Source organism: Poromitra crassiceps, assembly GCF_964638095.1.
Source record: "Poromitra crassiceps genome assembly, chromosome: 1".
NCBI classification, from domain to species: domain Eukaryota; kingdom Metazoa; phylum Chordata; class Actinopteri; order Beryciformes; family Melamphaidae; genus Poromitra; species Poromitra crassiceps.
This window is the reverse complement of record NC_139623.1, coordinates 51,498,415-51,518,944: the sequence shown is the minus strand read 5'-3', so window position 1 is coordinate 51,518,944 and position 20,530 is coordinate 51,498,415. Positions and strand designations below refer to the sequence as shown.

The following is a 20,530-nucleotide window of genomic DNA, read 5'->3' as shown; positions in this document are numbered from 1 at the left end:
TTAGGGGCGCCAGAGAGGGTAAAAAAAAAAAAAAAAAAAAAAAAAATTACAAATACTTTTTCATGATAATAGGCCTACTATTATTTTACAATAGTAGACAAAAAATAAGCAGAACAACGTCTTAAGTCTTTAAATAATAGTGAAATCATTTTTCTAATTCTGGCTTTCTGGCTGCCTGGGCTGCAGAACTTTCACCATGGTCCCTAATCCATACCACCCCACCCACTGCGCGGCCGCGCCCCCTTCTACCTGCTCGGAGCTTTTTCCCAGAGTGGGGGAAGGGAGCTGAGGGTGCTGCAGCACCCCCTGGTGGCAAGAAATGGGATTTACGAAATTGTTGGATTTGGCTGTCTTGTGTTTATACCACCAACAGGATGCATTAAAAAACTGTTTGGGCTTCCCAGCTCTAATCTTATTTCTTACGCTCTCTCTTCAAAAGTGTTTGATTTTCATCATAATCTGGTTTTCCATAATAATGTAGCGAATCAGTGTTACACATACAGTGGTGAGCAATGGAAGTGTCTCGACTACAGATAGGAACTGATGTGTGGGAGTGTTACTGGGGGGAACACTATGCTTGTGGGAGACTTCCGGGGGAGACTGAGCATGCGCGGGCAGTCTCCGGTTACCGCCTGGAGAGAGAAGCTGCTAGCTATGAGCGTGACAACCGCCGAGAGTTGTAAATATGAATAACTGTGAATAAAGAACCCTGTACCAGCAAGAAGCCTCTGCCTCTTCAATACCAGGAACGCTACATTGGCGTCAGAAGTTAAACGGTGAATATTGCCTCCAGAATCGGCGAGATGGTGAACAAGTTCCTGAAGAAAGAGCGGAGAAGAATCAAACGAGAGGCGGGAAAGGAAAGAGCCGGGGCAGACAGCCTGGCGTCCGAAGAGGAGGATGACTGGGTAGACGCAGCCGCTACTACAGAGACCCAAGCGGAGCAGACAGTAGGAAGCCGGGTGCTGGTGAGGATGAAATCCGAGCTAGACGGCGCTGTCACCGTAGCCACGGAAGCTATCCCACGGCCCAGAGAAGCTAGCCCGCGGGTCAGCGAAGCGGGAGAGGGAGCGGAAAACCTGGGGCTGGTGAGAGTGAAGACCGAGCCTGTTGACGTTGCCGCCGTAGCCATGGAGGCTATGCCGCGGCCCAGCGAGGCTAGCCTGCGAGCCAGTGACAAGGACGGGGCACGGATCGAGGCGACACAGGATGGCGGCCGCCGGGGAAAGAAGGAAGTGACGCCGCCGAAATACAACGGTAAAGGCGAGTGGGAGCCCTATTGCACGATGTTTAACGTAGCAGCGGACATGAATGGCTGGTCGAGGGAGGAGAGAGCCAGTCATCTGGTGGTGTCCCTCGAAGGCGAAGCTATAACGTGTGTGGCGGCAATGGCAGATACAAAAGACTTAGACGTGGTGATGGCGGCCCTGAGGAGGCGTTTCTGCTAGGGATGTTCATCAATTATCGAAAATCGATAATCGATCGTTAAGGATTGGAATCGATCCTGTGGCATTTGGATCGATTTTTTAATTATTAATTTTTTTTTTTTTTTTTTTTTTTTGGACTAGGTTTGGGTGGAATTCGTTACTCCTCGCCCCACTCCATTGCACAGCCGACTAACGTGAGGTGGAGCTTCATATAGTCTCTAGTTTTCTGGCTGGGCACGGGCCTTTGTGCCAACAAAACTGTTTTAAACATGGGAAATTCACACCGGCATGCGCCGGGGACAGCAGTGTTGGAGAGGAGACACATTGAAATAAAGAGTTCATTGAGGAGAACACGTTGTCTTTCGTATTTTCTGCCATAGGCATTCATTTTGTAAAAAAAAAAAAAAAATTGGAAAAAAAATTGAAAATTGAAAATTTTCTAAGTATTAATAAAATCGATGATCGATAATTGATCGTTAATTTTCACCGATTATCGATTTTGGAAAATTTTCAAAATGAACATCCCTAGTTTCGGCCAATGCAAAGAAGAAGGCATCGTGGTTGCGGAACTGTGTAACAGGCGTAGACGACCAGGGGAGTCGCTGCGGGCGCTGGCAACAGACATTGAGATCCTCAGCCGGCGCGTATACAGCCGGCTGCCGCCAGAAGCATTGGATGAGTTAGCCCGAAATTACTTCATCCAGGCAATCGTGCCGCGAGGCCTAAGAGATCAAGTAATGCTGCAACGGCCAAAGACACTAGGAGTAGCGCTGGAGTTGGCGTTTGAAAGAGAGACAGTGGAGGGCTGGGCCATGGACAGCGACGCGGGGAGAGCTGCCCCCGTGGTGAGAATGGCAACGGAGAGCCCGTTACAAGAAGAGCCAGCGTGGAAGATGGCGTTGGCAGAGCAAGGCAACATGGTGAAAGAACTGTCCGAGTCAGTGCAGCAGCTAAAAGAACAACTGCTCCGCAGCGCGACCCTGCAGCCCAACCCCGCTCGGCAGCCCACCCCGCGGAACAATAGCTGGGGCAGAGGGAGCACGATCTGCTGGGGCTGTGGGCACCCCGGACATCGGGAAGCAGAGTGCCGCCGGAGAACGTGGAACCAGTGAAACGGCACAGGGCCCGTCCAGATGGGGCGAGACGGGTCTCCGATGTCACAGTCCCCGTAGCCACGTCGTCGCAGGAGGGAGCACACCGACATCAACGGGGAGGTGGGGCTCCGCCTTCCCCTGAAGTAGACGACATCGCCGGAGCTGTCAGCATGCAGAGCAGGCCGCGCACGATGAACGGCTGCCATGTTCCAGTCTACCTACAGGGGAGATACTGTGTCGCCCTAGTGGACACGGGGTGCTGAGGACAGTATCCGGTGAGTTGATGCCAATGAGGGGAAGGGGGTACGTAATGATAACAGTGGGGGGACAGACAGTGAACTTTCCCGTGTGGGTGGTAGAAATGGCGGGGCCCTGCATCCTGGGGGAGGACTACTTGACGCTAAACCAATGCACAGTAGACCTAGGGAAGAGCACATTGACATTTGCAGGGGGGCCAGTAGTCCAGATGGGCCACTCTCCCATCGCTCCAGGGGAGCGGCCTAACGTTAATAACATCACTGTATACCGCGTCACCGTAGAGCACGAGCCCCACCCAGCAACCCAAGCACCTACCCCAACCCAGACCCCTGCCCCGCACCAAACCCCTCCCCCAACCCAGACCCCTGTCCTGCACCAAAACCCTCCCCAAAACCACGCCCCTGGCCCACCTCCGAACACTTGCCCTCAGCCAGCGCTACAGGCGGAGGGGGAGACCGAGAGGTTAGAGATGCTGAGGGGATTGCACCAACGCCAGAGTGAAGGGTTAGAACCCCAGCAGAGCGATGAACTGTGGCGAGTACTAGAGGAATATAAGGACATTTTCGCGATGTCGGACGATGAGCTAGGCTGTACCCACCTGGTACAACACCAAATAGACACTGAGGGGGCGCGGCCCATCAGGTCGTATCCCCGTCGAGTCCCAGCAGCAAGGAGGGATATAGCGAACGAAGCTGTAGAGAACATGCTGCGGGCGGGGATCATCGAGCCGTCAGAGAGCCCGTGGGCGTCGGGGGTAGTGTTGGTGAAGAAGAAAAATAGCTCGAAGATGCGGTTTTGTGTAGACTATAGGGGGCTGAACAAAGTGACTAAAAAAGACGCGTACCCGCTGCCCATCATCGAGGAGCTGTTAGACGTGGTGGGGGAGTCATCCTGGTTCTCATCCCTAGACCTCCGCAGCGGGTACTGGCAGGTGCCCCTCTGCGCCTTCCGCACCGAGAGAGGGCTGTGGCAGTTTCGAGTACTCAGTTTCGGCCTGTGCAACGCACCAGCAACGTTCGAGAGGTTAATGGAGAAACTGCTGGGAGACATTCCCCAAACCGAATGCGTCGTATACTTAGATGACATCTTGACACACGGGGGCTCGTTTCAGGCAGCGGTGGGGGCGTTACGAAAGGTCCTACAGAAGATAGCAGAGGCGGGTCTGAAGTTACACCCAGATAAGTGCCACTTCCTGAAGAGGAGGGTGGAGTTCTTAGGGCATGGCATCAGCGCGGGGGGCATTCGCACCCTGGAAGAAAAGACACGGGCACTCGTAGAGTGGCCCACCCCCATAGACAAAAGAGAACTCGAGAGCTTCGTAGGGTTAGCATCCTACTATAGGAAATTCGTAAAAGGATTTTCTAACATCGCAGAACCACTGTTCCGGCTAAAAGAAAAGAACACAGACTTCCACTGGACGACAGAATGCCACCGAGCTTTCGAAGCCCTCAAGAAAGCGCTGACCGAGTCTCCGGTGCTTAGAGCACCAGACCCCACACTGCCGTTCCTATTAGACACTGATGCCAGCAATGGGGGTATGGGGGCCGTGCTGTCCCAGACGGGGCCAGACGGGGAGCGGGTGGTGGCGTACTTCAGCAAGACATTTGATAAAACAGAACGAAACTACTGCGTCACACGCCGGGAGCTCCTCGCCGTCGTAGAAGCACTAAGACACTTTAGATACTACCTCCTGGGACAGCCTCGGTTCACCATACGGACCGATCACTCGGCGCTGCAGTGGTTGTGGTCCTTCCGAGAGCCGGAGGGGCAGGTGTGCCGCTGGTTAGAAAGGATGGCGGACTACAACTTCACCATAGAGCACAGAGCAGGGGCGCACCACGTCAACGCAGACGCCCTGTCACGACGACCCTGCGCAGAGAGGGGGTGTGTGTACTGCGAGAAGAGAGAGGGGAGAGAGAGGGAGCTCCAAGAGGAAGCAAGGATATGCCCTAACCATACGGGGGATGGACCAGTGTGCAAGGCTCTGCGGATGGCAGAAGCGGCAGATTGGAGGGCCCATCAAGAAAACGACAGGGAGCTGTCGCCAGTACTGCAATGGGTAGAAGAGGGCCAGAAGCCGCCGTGGGAAGAGGTGGCAGGGGTCACCGACACAACCAAAGGGCTGTGGTCAGAGTTCGACACCCTGAGATTGAGCAGCGGGGTGCTGATGAAGGCCTGGAAGGAGCCAGCGACGGGAGAGAGCAAGTGGCGGAAAGTAGTGCCGACGACGTTGAGAGAGGAGGTGTGCAGGAGCTGCCATGGAACTGTAGGGGCCGGGCACTTTGGGGTAAGCAAAACCCTCCGTCGCATTAGGCAGGGTTTTTATTGGGGGAGGATGAGGAGAGACGTGCAGGATTTTTGTCGACGCTGCGACCTCTGCGCAGCGTACAAGGGTCCGTTAGACCAGTCTCGCGCCCCGCTCCAACAGCTAGCAGCAGGAGCTCCCATGGAGAGGGTGGCGGTGGACGTGATGGGACCGTTTCCGTGCACAGACAGTGGAAATCGATACGTCCTGGCCGCCATGGACTTTCACAAAATGGCCAGAGGCATACGCGCTGCCCGACCAGGAGGCGGGAACGGTGGTCGACGCACTGGTGACGGGCATGTTCAGTAGGTTCGGAGCACCGGAGACCCTCCACAGTGACCAAGGGAGGAACTTTGAGTCATGAGTGTTCGCCACCATGTGCGAGAAACTAAACATAAAAAAAACACGGACCACAGCATTGCACCCCCAGAGCGATGGCCTGGTGGAGAGATTCAATCGGACGCTGAAAAAGCAGTTGGCCATCCTCACCGAGGAGCACCAGAAAGACTGGGACACGCACCTGCCTCTCATCCTCATGGCCTACAGATCTGCCGCCCAAGAGTCCACCTCCTGCACACCCGCCCTGCTCATGTTAGGCCGAGAACTGCGAACGCCAGCAGAAATGGCGTTCGGCAAACCACCAGATGCACTGGATGCGCCCCCGGGGAGAGAGTATGCCAGGAGGCTGCAAGATCGATTAGAGTCCGCTCACAACTTCGCTCGAGACCAGCTGGAGAAATCGGGCATGAGACAGAAAAGGAACTATGACGTGAGGGCAAAGAGAAACCATTTCCAGGGGGGGGAGTTGGTCTGGGTGTACACACCCCGGAGAAAGAAAGGGCGTAGCCCTAAACTGGACTGTCACTGGACAGGCCCATGCAGGGTCCTGGAGAGAATGGGGGAGGTGGTGTACCGAGTGCAGATGCCACTTGGTGGCAGGAAGGTACTCCACCGAGACAGGTTGGCCCCGTACCGGGGGGGGGTGCACCCTTCCCCCAGATCTCGGCCGCCCAGCGGTTTCACCTAGACGTGCTGGGAGAAGGAATCTGTTTCCACAGGGAGGGGCGTCCGGCTATGACCGGACGGCCACCACCCAGGGACTTGAAGTCTCAGAGACACTGCAGATGGGATCAGCCCCACAGGCAGAATCACAGAGACTAACACGGCCACGGAGAGAGCCACGGGCTCCAGGACACTTGGAGAACTTTGAGCTGTACTGAAAAAAAAAAAAAAAAAAAAAAAAAGGAGGATGGTGGTTGGAAATGTTGTAAAAGAAAAGAAAGTAATGTACATGGCATGAGATATTGTGGGGGATGAAAGATGTGGGAGAAGCTAGAGATTGAAACATAAAATGTGGTTAAAAAACAAAAGAAGTTGCTAAAAGAAAGAAAAGATGTTTGGGTGTGTTTTGGTACAGGGGGATGTGTGGGTGTGGTGTCAACGTGGGCGTTGACCTATTGTTGGGCGGGGAGTATGTAGCGAATCAGTGTTACACATACAGTGGTGAGCAATGGAAGTGTCTCGACTACAGATAGGAACTGATGTGTGGGAGTGTTACTGGGGGGAACACTATGCTTGTGAGACTTCCGGGGGAGACTGAGCATGCGCGGGCAGTCTCCGGTTACCGCCTGGAGAGAGAAGCTGCTAGCTATGAGCGTGACAACCGCCGAGAGTTGTAAATATGAATAACTGTGAATAAAGAACACTGTACCAGCAAGAAGCCTCTGCCTCTTCAATACCAGGAACGCTACAATAATAATAATAAATATAGCCGCAAGCGGCGATGCGGGGTCCAAGCTTCCGGTGACTTGGGGGTTATATGTCAGATAATATAGACACTGAATTGCACATTTAGTCAGAGTTGATATGTGCACAAGTGTACCAAGTTTGCAAGTAATATGTAGTAAGTAGCAGTGGTGGTGGTAAGCCAAATGGTGGCTGTCAAAGAGGCTTATTAAGCAATGGACTTTTTCTAGGCAAACTGTCATAATTTCAAATCCTAGCTTCCTGATAAGCTTAGATGTGTTAGCCATGAGGGGACAGCTTACTGAGGTGTTGCTTTTGTGGTGTTCCGAGTCCATTGGATGAAGATAGTGTGCTGCTTCTACTGTACACTTCTGATCATGGTTATAGATGTGCTCAGTGAGGAAAGGATTAAACAAACTGTTCCTGAATGGTGATCTAAGTAATTGGTTGTCACAATGAAAAGCCAATGCTTTTGTAGTAGTGATGGTAGTCATAAATCTGGTCTGCATAAGCACAAGGCCAGAATTTGAACCATTTGTCTTGAAATTAATGTAAAATCCTAACTATTACTAGATACTCCACATGGTACATTCATAGTGTCTCGGTATAGGTATAACAAGATTAATATTCAGGTTGTGTAAATCACCCTTTAAGTCAAACTGTTAGTGGCTTAATAGGTTATCAGTTAACAAGTTACTTGTCTGTTATTCAGATGTTTTAAAAGGGTAAGCTTGGGCACAGTGGACATCTACAAGTTGGCAATAAAAGTGTAAGCTCAAGGTTGACTAAAGGAGTTAGGATATAATGCATAAAAAACTGGGACAAAAGACAGCAAAGGAGGCAGATATATGATTCAAACAATAAGTTTTTATTGCAAATAATAGTAAAAATAAATATATCAATCCATTTTGTCCTTGTGTGGGGCTGAGTCGGGGTTTCTGGACTGTGTGGAGGGACTGTCGAGTCTTGGAGTCAAGTCTGAGTCAGGGCTATGATTTGTCTATTATGTCAACTCAGATGTGATTGAGCATGAGGATAGCTTCTTCCATTTCGTCTGTAGTCATTTGAGTTGGTGATTTTGTAAGCAGTGGTGTGATAAGTGCGAGTGGGATGGTGTATGATGTTTCCTGGTTATTGATGGACGGAGAGAATTGGATATGTGTTTTGCGGTTTCTGTTTTATGGCGTTGATTGCATTTGTGACATTTGTATGTGAGTGAGTCAAAGTTTACAGTAGTGATAGGTGCCAAAAACAGAAGTACTTGTTTGTGACGGTGGCAGAAGAGACTTCACCATAGATGCTTTGAGTGGTGGGTGGTGGTGGTTCTGTGTATGATTCAAGTGCAGTGGTGGGTGTTGATGTTGTGGTTGGGGTGGTTGTCAGATATGTATTGGTTTGTATGCATGTATGGATAGGTTGGTCAGGTGGTACCAGTCGTCAATGTCAGGTTTACAGTACCCCCACACAGCTAGGTCAATGGTTCCAGTTGCGTCAATGAGGAGAAAGGTTGTTGTATTCATGGTGGTGCCGGCTCAGGTTGTTGCTTCAGTTGTGGGTTTTACCAGTTTGATTACTTTGCAAGTGATGTTGATCTGTGGAAGAGCATGGCATAAACAGACAAATTAGTCATAGGAAGTAGTATGCTTAGCTTTTATAACTTCACATTGACATGACACTATTTGCATATAGGTTGACTTTAGAAAATCTGGAGTATGTAATTCAAATTCAAAGATTCAAGGCCAAGGTTCAGTAGGTGGCATTTTGTTTTTGCATGATATTGTATGTTTTATCTAATGTCACTACTGTGGCATAGGGTGCAAAAAAAGATAGTAGACTTACTTTTTCGAAGTGGCGTCCTTCATTCAGAATGGTGGTGGTTGCATGTGAATAGCCACCCAGGGAGTGATGGATTATGGGAATTTGAGTCCGAGTCTCCAAGCCCTGAGTCAATTAGGTGGCTCACACGTGTGTGTGTGTGTGTGTGTGTGTGTGTGTGTGTGTGTGTGTGTGGGAATGGGGGGGGGGGGGGGTGTCACAGTAGGTGGCATTAAAAGTTTAGACATTACAAGTACCGCATAGTACCACACTTCAAATAAACCAAACTATACCTTTCACAAATCAACTCAATAAGTGTCAAACTAAATGAATGCTTGCGAAACTGTTTTCGGATGTGTGCAAAATAAATCAGCATTGTTTTTCGGTGGAGTGTCCCTTTAAGGCCAAAACTCTTAACATCTTACTTGGCTTTAATTAAACACACAAGATAGGAATACATTTCAAATTTTTATACCCATAGCTCCACCCATCTTCCCAGGGGGGGGGGGGATGCAAACACACAAACAATAACTCACCAATTCAGCTTCAGAGTTTAGATTCAACAGGGCACCATTGGCACAGTGGATATCTACAGATCAGTAAAGGTGCAACCAATCACTTCAAGTTCAAACATTAACATTAACATGGTACATTCATGTCCACATTTTTAGTAGCGTTTTAAACATAAATTTAACATTTTTAACTTTGTGTTATTCTTTCGTAATTTATACTTTTAACTTATGCTTTTAACTTATTAAACTAAAACACAATATGAATTCAAAGATGCAAACACAAAAACGAAATCGGTGCTGCAATACAATGGTTCCTTCCAATTGAAGCAATTTAACAAATAAATTAAGCAGCATTGCATCAAACATTTAAGCAGCATTTTAAAACAACAGGAATGTAAACATATTCACCGACCATTGGCGTCTTTGAAATTAAACTCTGAGTAGAGCTTGGTGCTTCTGGTTGCTGTCTGTTTGTTTGAAGCATGACTGAGAGAATGTATTCCTTTTCAGGTGTCCTCAATCTGGTAATGAGCAGCCATTTTGCTGCTGCATCTTGGGAAGTGTCGTTTTTTGTGAGAGTAATCCCATTCCCTGGCTCATCTCTTGCACCAGGGGCTGTGTGTGTGTGTGTGTGTGTGTGTGTGCATGTGTGCATGTGTGTGTGTGTGTGTGTGTGTGTGTGTGTGTGTGTGTGTGTGTGTGTGTGCATGTGTGTGTGTGTGTGTGCATGCGTGCGTGCGTATGTGTGTATGACACCTGTGTGTGGAGTGAAGCACTCTGGGAGATGAAGTACAGCCGTGGTGGCCATTTTAGTATATGTGTGTGTGTGTGTCTGTGTTTGTTTGTTTGTTTGTTTGTTTGTATGTGTGTGTGTGTGTGTGTGTGTGTGTGTGTGTGTGTGTGTGTGTGTGTTTGTGTGTGTTTAGTGTCAGGGCATGTGTCATCAAAAGTTTAAACATTTATCATTTCAAGACGGTTTCACGTATCCAAATTCTTTCTAAGATTTTAAATCATGGAAGTCCAGAGATGACACACAAAAAGTTTGCGCTCATTCGGGCAAATGGCCTAGGACGAGTTCGTTTTTTTTTTTTTTTAGAAAGTCCAAGATGGCGGGAAATCTAGCAGACTTAAATGGGCGTGGTCTATATGGATAGATGCATATTGATCCAGGGAATCCAGCAGATGTGGAATTTTGATTCTACGCCTCACGGTTCAGCAGTTATGGGTCAATACGCAAAAGGGTCTGTTATAGCGCCACCATCTGGCCAATATGGCTATTTTTTTGTCTCTGAGTAGTGGGGCACATTTCCAACCTATGTGCAAAGTCTGGCTACTGTACCCCTTACGGTTTTTGACGTGCATACTGTTTTAGCGGAGAATAATAAAAATAAAAATAAATTAGTCAGAGTTGGTATGTGCACAAGTGCACAAAGTTTGGTTGAGATTTGGTGACCTGACCGGGTTCAAGCAGTAGTAGCAGTAGTAATAGTAGTGTTAGTGTATATGTGTGTAAGTGTATATATGTGTGTGTATATGTGTGAGTATATGTGTGTGTGTGTGTGTGTGTGTATGTGTATGTGTGTGTGTGTGTGTGTGTGTGTATGTGTGTGTGTGTGTGTGTGGCGTGTGTGTGTGTGTGTGTGTATAGGTGTATATGTGTGTGCATGTGTGTGTGTGTGTGTGTGTGTGTGTGTGTGTGTGTGCATGTGTGTGTGTGTGTGTGTGTGCGCGATGTTATGTAGAGGAAGGATGACATCATAGATGACAGCATAGATGACATCATAGATGACATCATCAGTGATGTCACAAGACTGTCATCGGTGATGACATAGTGTCAAAGTTTAAACATTTATCATTTCAAGACGGTTTCACATATCCAAATTCTTTGTAAGTCTTTAGATCAGGGAAGTCCAGAGATGACACAGAAAAAGTTTGGGCTCATTCAGGCAAATGGCCTAGGACGAGTTCGTTTATCAAAAGTTTAAACATTTATCATTTCAAGACGGTTTCACGTATCCAAATTCTTTGTAAGTTTTTAGATCAGGGAAGTCCAGAGTTGACACACAAAAAGTTTGGGCTCATTCGGGCAAATGGCCTAGGACGAGTTCGTTTTTTTTTTTTTTTAGAAAGTCCAAGATGGCGGAAAATCTAGCAGACTTAAATGGGCGTGGTCTATATGAATAGATGCGTATTGATCCAGGGAATCCAGCAGATGTGGAATTTTGATTCTACGCCTCACGGTTCAGCAGTTATGGGTCAATACGCAAAAGGGTCTGTTATAGCGCCACCATCTGGCCAATATGGCTAATTTTTTGTCTTTGAGTAGTGGGGCACATTTCCAACCTATGTGCAAGGTCTGGCTACTGTAGCCCTTACGGTTTTTGACGTGCATGCTGTTTTAGGGCGGAATAATAATAATAATAATAATAAACGGAACAGATACAATAGGGATCCACGCACTTCGTGCTTGGACCCCTAAATATAGCCGCAAGCGGCGATGCGGGGTCCAAGCTTCTGGTGACTTGGGGGTTATATGTCAGATAATATAGACACTGAATTGCACATTTAGTCAGAGTTGATATGTGCACAAGTGTACCAAGTTTGCAAGTAATATGTAGTAAGTAGCAGTGGTGGTGGTAAGTCAAATGGTGGCTGTCAAAGAGGCTTATTAAGCAATGGACTTTTTCTAGGCAAACTGTCATAATTTCAAATCCTAGCTTCCTGATAAGCTTAGATGTGTTAGCCATGAGTGGACAGCGTACTGAGGTGTTGCTTTTGTGGTGTTCCGAGTCCATTGGATGAAGATAGTGTGCTGCTTCTACTGTACACTTCTGATCATGGTTATAGATGTGCTCAGTGAGGAAAGGATTAAACAAACTGTTCCTGAATGGTGATCTAAGTAATTGGTTGTCACAATGAAAAGCCAATGCTTTTGTAGTAGTGGTGGTAGTCATAAATCTGGTCTGCATAAGCACAAGGCCAGAATTTGAACCATTTGTCTTGAAATTAATGTAAAATCCTAACTATTACTAGATACTCCACATGGTACATTCATAGTGTCTCTGTATAGGTACAGTATAACAAGATTAATATTCAGGTTGTGTAAATCACCCTTTAAGTCAAACTGTTAGTGGCTTAATAGGTTATCAGTTAACAAGTTACTTGTCTGTTATTCAGATGTTTTAAAAGGGTAAGCTTGGGCACAGTGGACATCTACAAGTTGGCAATAAAAGTGTAAGCTCAAGGTTGACTAAAGGAGTTAGGATATAATGCATAAAAAACTGGGACAAAAGACAGCAAAGGAGGCAGATATATGATTCAAACAATAAGTTTTTATTGCAAATAATAGTAAAAATAAATATATCAATCCATTTTGTCCTTGTGTGGGGCTGAGTCGGGGTTTCTGGACTGTGTGGAGGGACTGTCGAGTCTTGGAGTCAAGTCTGAGTCAGGGCTATGATTTGTCTATTATGTCAACTCAGATGTGATTGAGCATGAGGATAGCTTCTTCCATTTCGTCTGTAGTCATTTGAGTTGGTGATTTTGTAAGCAGTGGTGTGATAAGTGCAAGTGGGATGGTGTATGATGTTTCCTGGTTATTGATGGACAGAGAATTGGATATGTGTTTTGCGGTTTCTGTTTTATGGCGTTGATTGCATTTGTGACATTTGTATGTGAGTGAGTCAAAGTTTACAGTAGTGATAGGTGCCAAAAACAGAAGTACTTGTTTGTGACGGTGGCAGAAGAGACTTCACCATAGATGCTTTGAGTGGTGGGTGGTGGTGGTTCTGTGTATGATTCAAGTGCAGTGGTGGGTGTTGATGTTGTGGTTGGGGTGGTTGTCAGATATGTATTGGTTTGTATGCATGTATGGATAGGTTGGTCAGGTGGTACCAGTCGTCAATGTCAGGTTTACAGTACCCCCACACAGCTAGGTCAATGGTTCCAGTTGCGTCAATGAGGAGGAAGGTTGTTGTATTCATGGTGGTGCCGGCTCAGGTTGTTGCTTCAGTTGTGGGTTTTACCAGTTTGATTACTTTGCAAGTGATGTTGATCTGTGGAAGAGCATGGCATAAACAGACAAATTAGTCATAGGAAGTAGTATGTTTAGCTTTCATAACTTCACATTGACATGACACTATTTGCATATAGGTTGACTTTAGAAAATCTGGAGTATGTAATTCAAATTCAAAGATTCAAGGCCAAGGTTCAGTAGGTGGCATTTTGTTTTTGCATGATATTGTATGTTTTATCTAATGTCACTACTGTGGCATAGGGTGCAAAAAAAGATAGTAGACTTACTTTTTCGAAGTGGCGTCCTTCATTCAGAATGGTGGGGGTTGCATGTGAATAGCCACCCAGGGAGTGATGGATTATGGGAATTTGAGTCCGAGTCTCCAAGCCCTGAGTCAATTAGGTGGCTCACACGTGTGTGTGTGTGTGTGGGAATGGGGGGGGGTGTCACAGCAGGTGGCATTAAAAGTTTAGACATTACAAGTACCGCATAGTACCACACTTCAAATAAACCAAACTATACCTTTCACAAATCAACTCAATAAGTGTCAAACTAAATGAATGCCTGCAAAACTGTTTTCGGATGTGCGAGATGTGCAAAATAAATAAGCATTGTTTCGGTGGAGTGTCCCTTTAAGGCCAAAACTAACATCTCAGTTGGCTTTAATTAAAACACAAGATAGGAATACATTTCAAATCACAACACATTGCCGTCACTTCAAATTACCTTCATACCTCCCTTTACATAACATTGAAAATATATTTCAGATTGTGTAAACCTCCCTTTAAACTCACGGATTTGGCTTTTGGAGGTTTCATTCAGCAGGTTTCAAAGATAAGTTGAATTGGATGTTAAAAAACGTTCCCTCTATACTGCCAACTGTCTTGCACCATCTCCATTCATCAGTGATTCAGTGCACCTGGTACAGAGCCTGGCCACAGCCCAACTCTGATTGGCTCAGATTGATGTCAGTCACACTGCAGGATTACAAGCCCGCCAACTTCTGTTTCATGTAAAATACATTGGTGATACATTTTGCAGTGTAAACATTGGTGAACTGGGTTTACAATTATCAAATTATGTGTTCTTAAGTTAAAGCAACTCTGCTCAACATGTGGTAAAATATCAGCCAGGATGAGCGGTTAATGCGTGTCACACCTATGAACAGGTGAGGGCAATGTGACCCCTCAGCACTGGACCCAGATAAAACCACAAGGAAAGATGGCAGGCACACAGCAGGACAAGGTGCAGGGTGATTTTATTTTCCCAACATCAAAAGTGACAGTGAGGCAATCAGCATGTTGTCTGTGGATAAGAACACAAACAGAATTATTTACCCAAATACACAATGTTAACAAGCAATCCAAATGACATCAAATTAGCAATAAACAAACAATGTAACAATCAATTAAAGCAACAATAAACAATATATTTTAACCATGCTAAAGAAAAAAACATATGCAATTCACCTTTAAGGTCAGCATGAGTTGGACTGGCTCACAGCACCTCTGTAGCAGCAGACTGGGGTTTGGGGCAAGTTTTGCACTTCTTTTATAGCCATAGCTCCACCCATCTCCCCACCCACATGGCACAATCCACAAGTGAGTGAGTGAAGCACTCTGGGAGATGAAGTACACCAGTGGTGGCCATTTTAGTGTGCGTGTGCGTGTGCGTGTGCGTGTGTGTGTGCGCGTGTGCGTGTGCGTGTGCAAACAGACAAAATAGTCATAGGAAGTAGTATGTTTAGCAATAAAAAACAATATAACAATCAAACAAACAATAAACAATATATTTTAACCATGGCTAAAGAGAAAAACATATGCAATTCACCTTTAAGATCAGGATGGCTTGGAATGGCAATTCAACAATGGCTAACAAAACTACAACTTACTTAATAATGCATCTGAAGGGAGGATAAACACCAACTGAAACACCAACACAGCCTCTACTGCAGTAACGGACACACACTGAGTGTAGAGGCTGATTAGCGTCTTAAGTGCAGGTGTGTGGTGATCAGTCCAGAATTAGGTGCAGGTGTGGTGTATATGTGTGTGCGTGTGTGTACGTGTGTGTGTGTGTGCGCGTGTGTGTGTGTGTGCGCGTGTGCGTGTGTGTGTGTGTGTGTGTGTGTGTAGATCCGGTGACCTGACGGTTTCCAAGCAGTACTAGTAGTAGTAGTAGTAGCAGTAGTAGTAATAGTAGTAGTAGTAGTGTTGGTAGTAGTGGGAGTGGTAGCAATAGTAGCAGCAGAAGTACTAAGAATAGTAGTAGTAGTAGTAGCAGCAGCGGCAGTAGTAGTGGTGGTTGGCTGTTATAGCGCCACCATCTGGTGGATTGGTGTAATTTTTTTACTCTGAGTAGTGGGTGATGTCCTGAACCTGTGTGGAAAGTTTGGGTGATGGGGGGTGTATGGTTTCTGAGATCCACACACTTTTAGGGCAGGAAAAGAACAAAAGTAAATACACAAAAGTTTAAACATTTATCATTTCAAGACGGTTTCACGTATCCAAATTCTTTCTAAGATTTTTAATCAGGGAAGTCCAGAGATGACACACAAAAAGTTTGCGCTCATTCGGGCAGATGGCCTAGGACGAGTTCGTTTTTTTTTTTTTTTGAGAAAGTCCAAGATGGCGGAAAATCTAGCAGACTTAAATGGGCGTGGTCTATATGGATAGATGCGTATTGATCCAGGGAATCCAGCAGATGTGGAATTTTGATTCTACGCCTCACGGTTCAGCAGTTATGGTCCAATACGTGAAATGGTCTGTTATAGCGCCACCATCTGGTCAATATGGCTAATTTTTTGTCTCTGAGTAGTGGGGCACATTTCCAACCTATGTGCAAAGTCTGGCTACTGTAGCCCTTACGGTTTTTGCCGTGCATACTGTTTTAGCGGAGAATATGAAAAATAATAATAAACGGAACAGATACAATAGGGATCCACGCACTTCGTGCTTGGACCCCTAAATATAGCCGCAAGCGGCGATGCGGGGTCCAAGCTTCCGGTGACTTGGGGGGTGTATGTCAGATAATATAGACACTGAATTGCACATTTAATCAGAGTTGGTATGTGCACAAGTGCACAAAGTTTGGTTGAGATTTGGTGACCTGACCGGGTTCAAGCAGTAGTAGCAGTAGTAATAGTAGTGTTAGTGTATATCTGTGTAAGTGTGTATATGTGTGTGTGTATATATGTGTGTGTATATGTGTGAGTATATGTGTGTGTGTGTGTGTGTGTGTGTATGTGTGTGTGTGTGTGTGTGTGTGTGTGTATGTGTATATGTGTGTGTGTGTGTGTGTGTGTGTGTGTGTGTGTGTGTGTGTGGCGTGTGTGTGTGTGTATAGGTGTATATGTCTGTGGCAATGTGCACTGGAGCTAGCGGCTGAATTACACCAACTAAGGTACAACCTTGCTACAGTGAACATTTAAGCTAGAATCAGGGTGTAAATGACATTTTCAAGTCAACTTGGCATCTCAGGGCTTGTGGAGAGTTTGATTACACCAGGTGAGCAGTATGGAAGCATTCTATCTATTTGTTTATTTGTATGTTTTTGCTCATGGTCAACTTCACTCAGCAGACAGCTCTGTGCCTGTTGTGGTTAGAGTACAGTTCTATCTCTGTGTGTGATGCGTCCAGAGTGCTTTACCCAGTACACCGACTGCATGCAAGTACCGCATAGTACCCCACTTCAAATAAACCAAACTATACCTTTCACAAATCAACTCAATAAGTGTCAAACTAAATGAATGCCTGCTAAACTGTTTTCGGATGTGCGAGATGTGCAAAATAAATAAGCATTGTTTCCGTTTTCGGTGGAGTGTCCCTTTAAGGCCAAAACTAACATCTCAGTTGGCTTTAATTAAAACACAAGATAGGAATACATTTCAAATCACAACACATTGCCATCACTTCAAATTACCTTCATACCTCCCTTTACATAACATTGAAAATATATTTCAGATTGTGTAAACCTCCCTTTAAACTCACGGATTTGGCTTTTGGAGGTTTCATTCAGCAGGTTTCAAAGATAAGTTGAATTGGATGTTAAAAAACGTTCCCTCTATACTGCCAACTGTCTTGCACCATCTCCATTCATCAGTAATTCAGTGCACCTGGTACAGAGCCTGACCACAGCCCAACTCTGATTGGCTCAGAGTGATGTCAGTCACACTGCAGGATTACAAGCCCGCCAACTTCTGTTTCATGTAAAATACATTGGTGATACATTTTGCAGTGTAAACATTGGTGAACTGAGTTTACAATTATCAAATTATGTGTTCTTAAGTTAAAGCAACTCTGCTCAACATGTGGTAAAATATCAGCCAGGATGAGCGGTTAATGAGTGTCACACCTATGAACAGGTGAGGGCAATGTGACTCCTCAGCACTGGACCCAGATAAAACCACAAGGAAAGATGGCAGGCACACAGCAGGACAAGGTGCAGGGTGATTTTATTTTCCCAACATCAAAAGTGACAGTGAGGCAATCAGCATGTTGTCTGTGGATAAGAACACAAACAGAATTATTTACCCAAATACACAATGTTAACAAGCAATCCAAATTACATCAAACTAGCAATAAACAAACAATGTAACAATCAATTAAAGCAACAATAAACAATATATTTTAACCATGCTAAAGAAAAAAACATATGCAATTCACCTTTAAGGTCAGCATGAGTTGGACTGGCTCACAGCACCTCTGTAGCAGCAGACTGGGGTTTGGGGCAAGTTTTGCACTTCTTTTATAGCCATAGCTCCACCCATCTCCCCACCCACGTGGCACAATCCACAAGTGAGTGAGTGAAGCACTCTGGGAGATGAAGTACACCAGTGGTGGCCATTTTAGTGTGCGTGTGCGTGTGCGTGTGCGTGTGTGTGTGCGCGTGTGCGTGTGCGTGTGCAAACAGACAAAATAGTCATAGGAAGTAGTATGTTTAGCAATAAAAAACAATATAACAATCAAACAAACAATAAACAATATATTTTAACCATGGCTAAAGAGAAAAACATATGCAATTCACCTTTAAGATCAGGATGGCTTGGAATGGCAATTCAACAATGGCTAACAAAACTACAACTTACTTAATAATGCATCTGAAGGGAGGATAAACACCAAAGGACCGAAACACCAACACAGCCTCTACTGCAGTAACGGACACACACTGAGTGTAGAGGCTGATTAGCGTCTTAAGTGCAGGTGTGTGGTGATCAGTCCAGAATTAGGTGCAGGTGTGGTGTATATGTGTGTGCGTGTGTGTACGTGTGTGTGTGTGTGCGCGTGTGTGTGTGTGTGTGTGTGTGCGCGTGTGCGTGTGTGTGTGTGTGTGTGTGTGTGCTTTTGATGACTATAGCCAGCACCCTGCATTGCAGCTTGTCATGCAGTCCATTTACCATTAAGGACATGTCTGTATTACACACATAATCCACCACTTTACATTAAAAGTCTGCCCTGAATGGAGATGTTTGAACTAATTGGTGTGGGTTGTGCTGTTACAATGGAAGTAAAGTAAAGGTAAAGTCCCACTGATTGTCACACAATGTGTGAAATTTGTTCTCCGCATTTGACCCATCCCCTGGGGGAGCGGTGAGCGCCGCGCTTGGGAATCATATGGTGATCTAACCCCCCAATTCCAACCCTTTGATGCTGAGTGCCAAGCAGGGAGGCAAATGGGTCTCATTTTTATAGTCTTTGCTATGACTCGGCCGGGGATCGAACTCACGACCTCCCAGTCTCAGGGCGGACATTCAGACCACAAGGCCACTGAGCTGGACACATGAGTGACAAGGATAATTCAGATTTAATTCTCTTTTTGGACCTTTCACATCTGAAGACACAATAATGTATTGGAATGTTTTTCCTTTCATATATCTGAAAGAAGGCTCCCAGCAAACACAATTACATCATGATGATGTTCTGATATCATCTTTCAGTGACGTCCAGGACTAGGCAAAATCACAGCCGATTTGGGGATCATTTAGACATCTACACAGGAATGTCAAGAGGACGTCGAAATATGACGTTACCATAAATAGGCATATTCAGTTATTCTGCTATGTACACAGTGTGTATTCAGCAGCGTTATACATAATTATATCCAGATTAACCTTTATTCTACATTTTCAAAAAATAAAACAGTTACCTGGCCGTGGTTTGAACCCAGGACCTCCAGCTTTGGTGTCTGCTACTTTACCCCTACACCATCCTTCCACAGCAATGACAAGGCACGGATATAACCTTATTATGGCATAAACTTGTTTTTATTCAAACGTGGGTGTCAAGTCTTTGTGGATCGGGCATTACTGTGTGACATCTAAACCAACTATGTATTATGCTACAGCAGATGCAGAACCCCAAAACACATTAACCCCACCCAAAATGCTACATTCCAACTTCCAGTAGTAGTAGTAGTAGTAGTAGTAGTATTAGTAGTAGTAGTAGTAATAGTAGCAGAAGTAGTAATAGTAGTAGTAGTAGTGTTGGTAGTAGTGGGAGTGGTAGCAGAAGTAGCAGCAGTAGTTGTAATTGACCGGTTAATGAGTTGTGGGCAATTTAGTGTTGGCGTGTGTTTCATTAAAAGTTTAGAGATTTATCATTTCAAAACGGTTTCACGTATCCAAAATCCTTTACTAACCTTAGGTCGGGGTAGCCCATAGATGACCCAGAAAAAGTTTTGTGTGATTTGGCCAAACGGTCTAGGAGGAGCTCGCAAAAGTAGGTTTTTGATCAAATTCAAAATGGCGGAAAATCTACCACACAGAAATGGGCGTGGCCTAGTGGGTTAGATACATGATGCTCCAGGGAAACCAGTAGATGTGGAATTTTGATTCTACAGCTCGCAGTTCAGAAGTTATGGACCGACAAACATGAAATTGGCTGTTATAGCGCCACCATCTGGTGGATTGGTGTAATTTTTTTACTCTGAGTAGTGGGTGATGTCGTGAACCTGTGTGGAAAGTTTGGGTGATGGGGGGTGTATGGTTTCTGAGATCCACACACTTTTAGGGCAGGAAAAGAACAAAAGTAAATACACAAAAGTTTAAACATTTATCATTTCAAGACGGTTTCACGTATCCAAATTCTTTCTAAGATTTTAAATCAGGGAAGTCCAGAGATGACACACAAAAAGTGTGGGCTCATTTGGGCAAATGGCCTAGGACGAGTTCGTTTTTTTTTTTTTTGAGAAAGTCCAAGATGGCGGAAAATCTAGGCACACGCAAATGGGCGTGGCCTATATGGATAGATGCGTATTGATCCAGGGAATACAGCCGAAGTGGAATTTTGATTCTACGCCTCACGGTTCAGAAGATATGGACCATAACGCGAAATGGTCTGTTATAGCGCCACCATCTGGCC

The 20,530-nt window shown here is 45.6% G+C and overlaps 1 protein-coding gene across 1 annotated transcript in view; it reads left to right on the top strand.

The window, feature by feature from the left end:
* Positions 1-974: 974 nt before the first annotated feature.
* The window catches only part of LOC310786742 (transmembrane gamma-carboxyglutamic acid protein 3-like), a gene marked incomplete at both ends in the record, with an annotated part of 62,675 nt that continues 43,119 nt past the window's right edge, over positions 975-20,530 (top strand). Inside the window, one exon of the mRNA XM_083648017.1 lies at positions 975-1,257. Within this exon, the coding sequence (XP_083504143.1) occupies positions 975-1,257 (283 nt within the window). The remainder of the gene's footprint in view (positions 1,258-20,530) is intronic.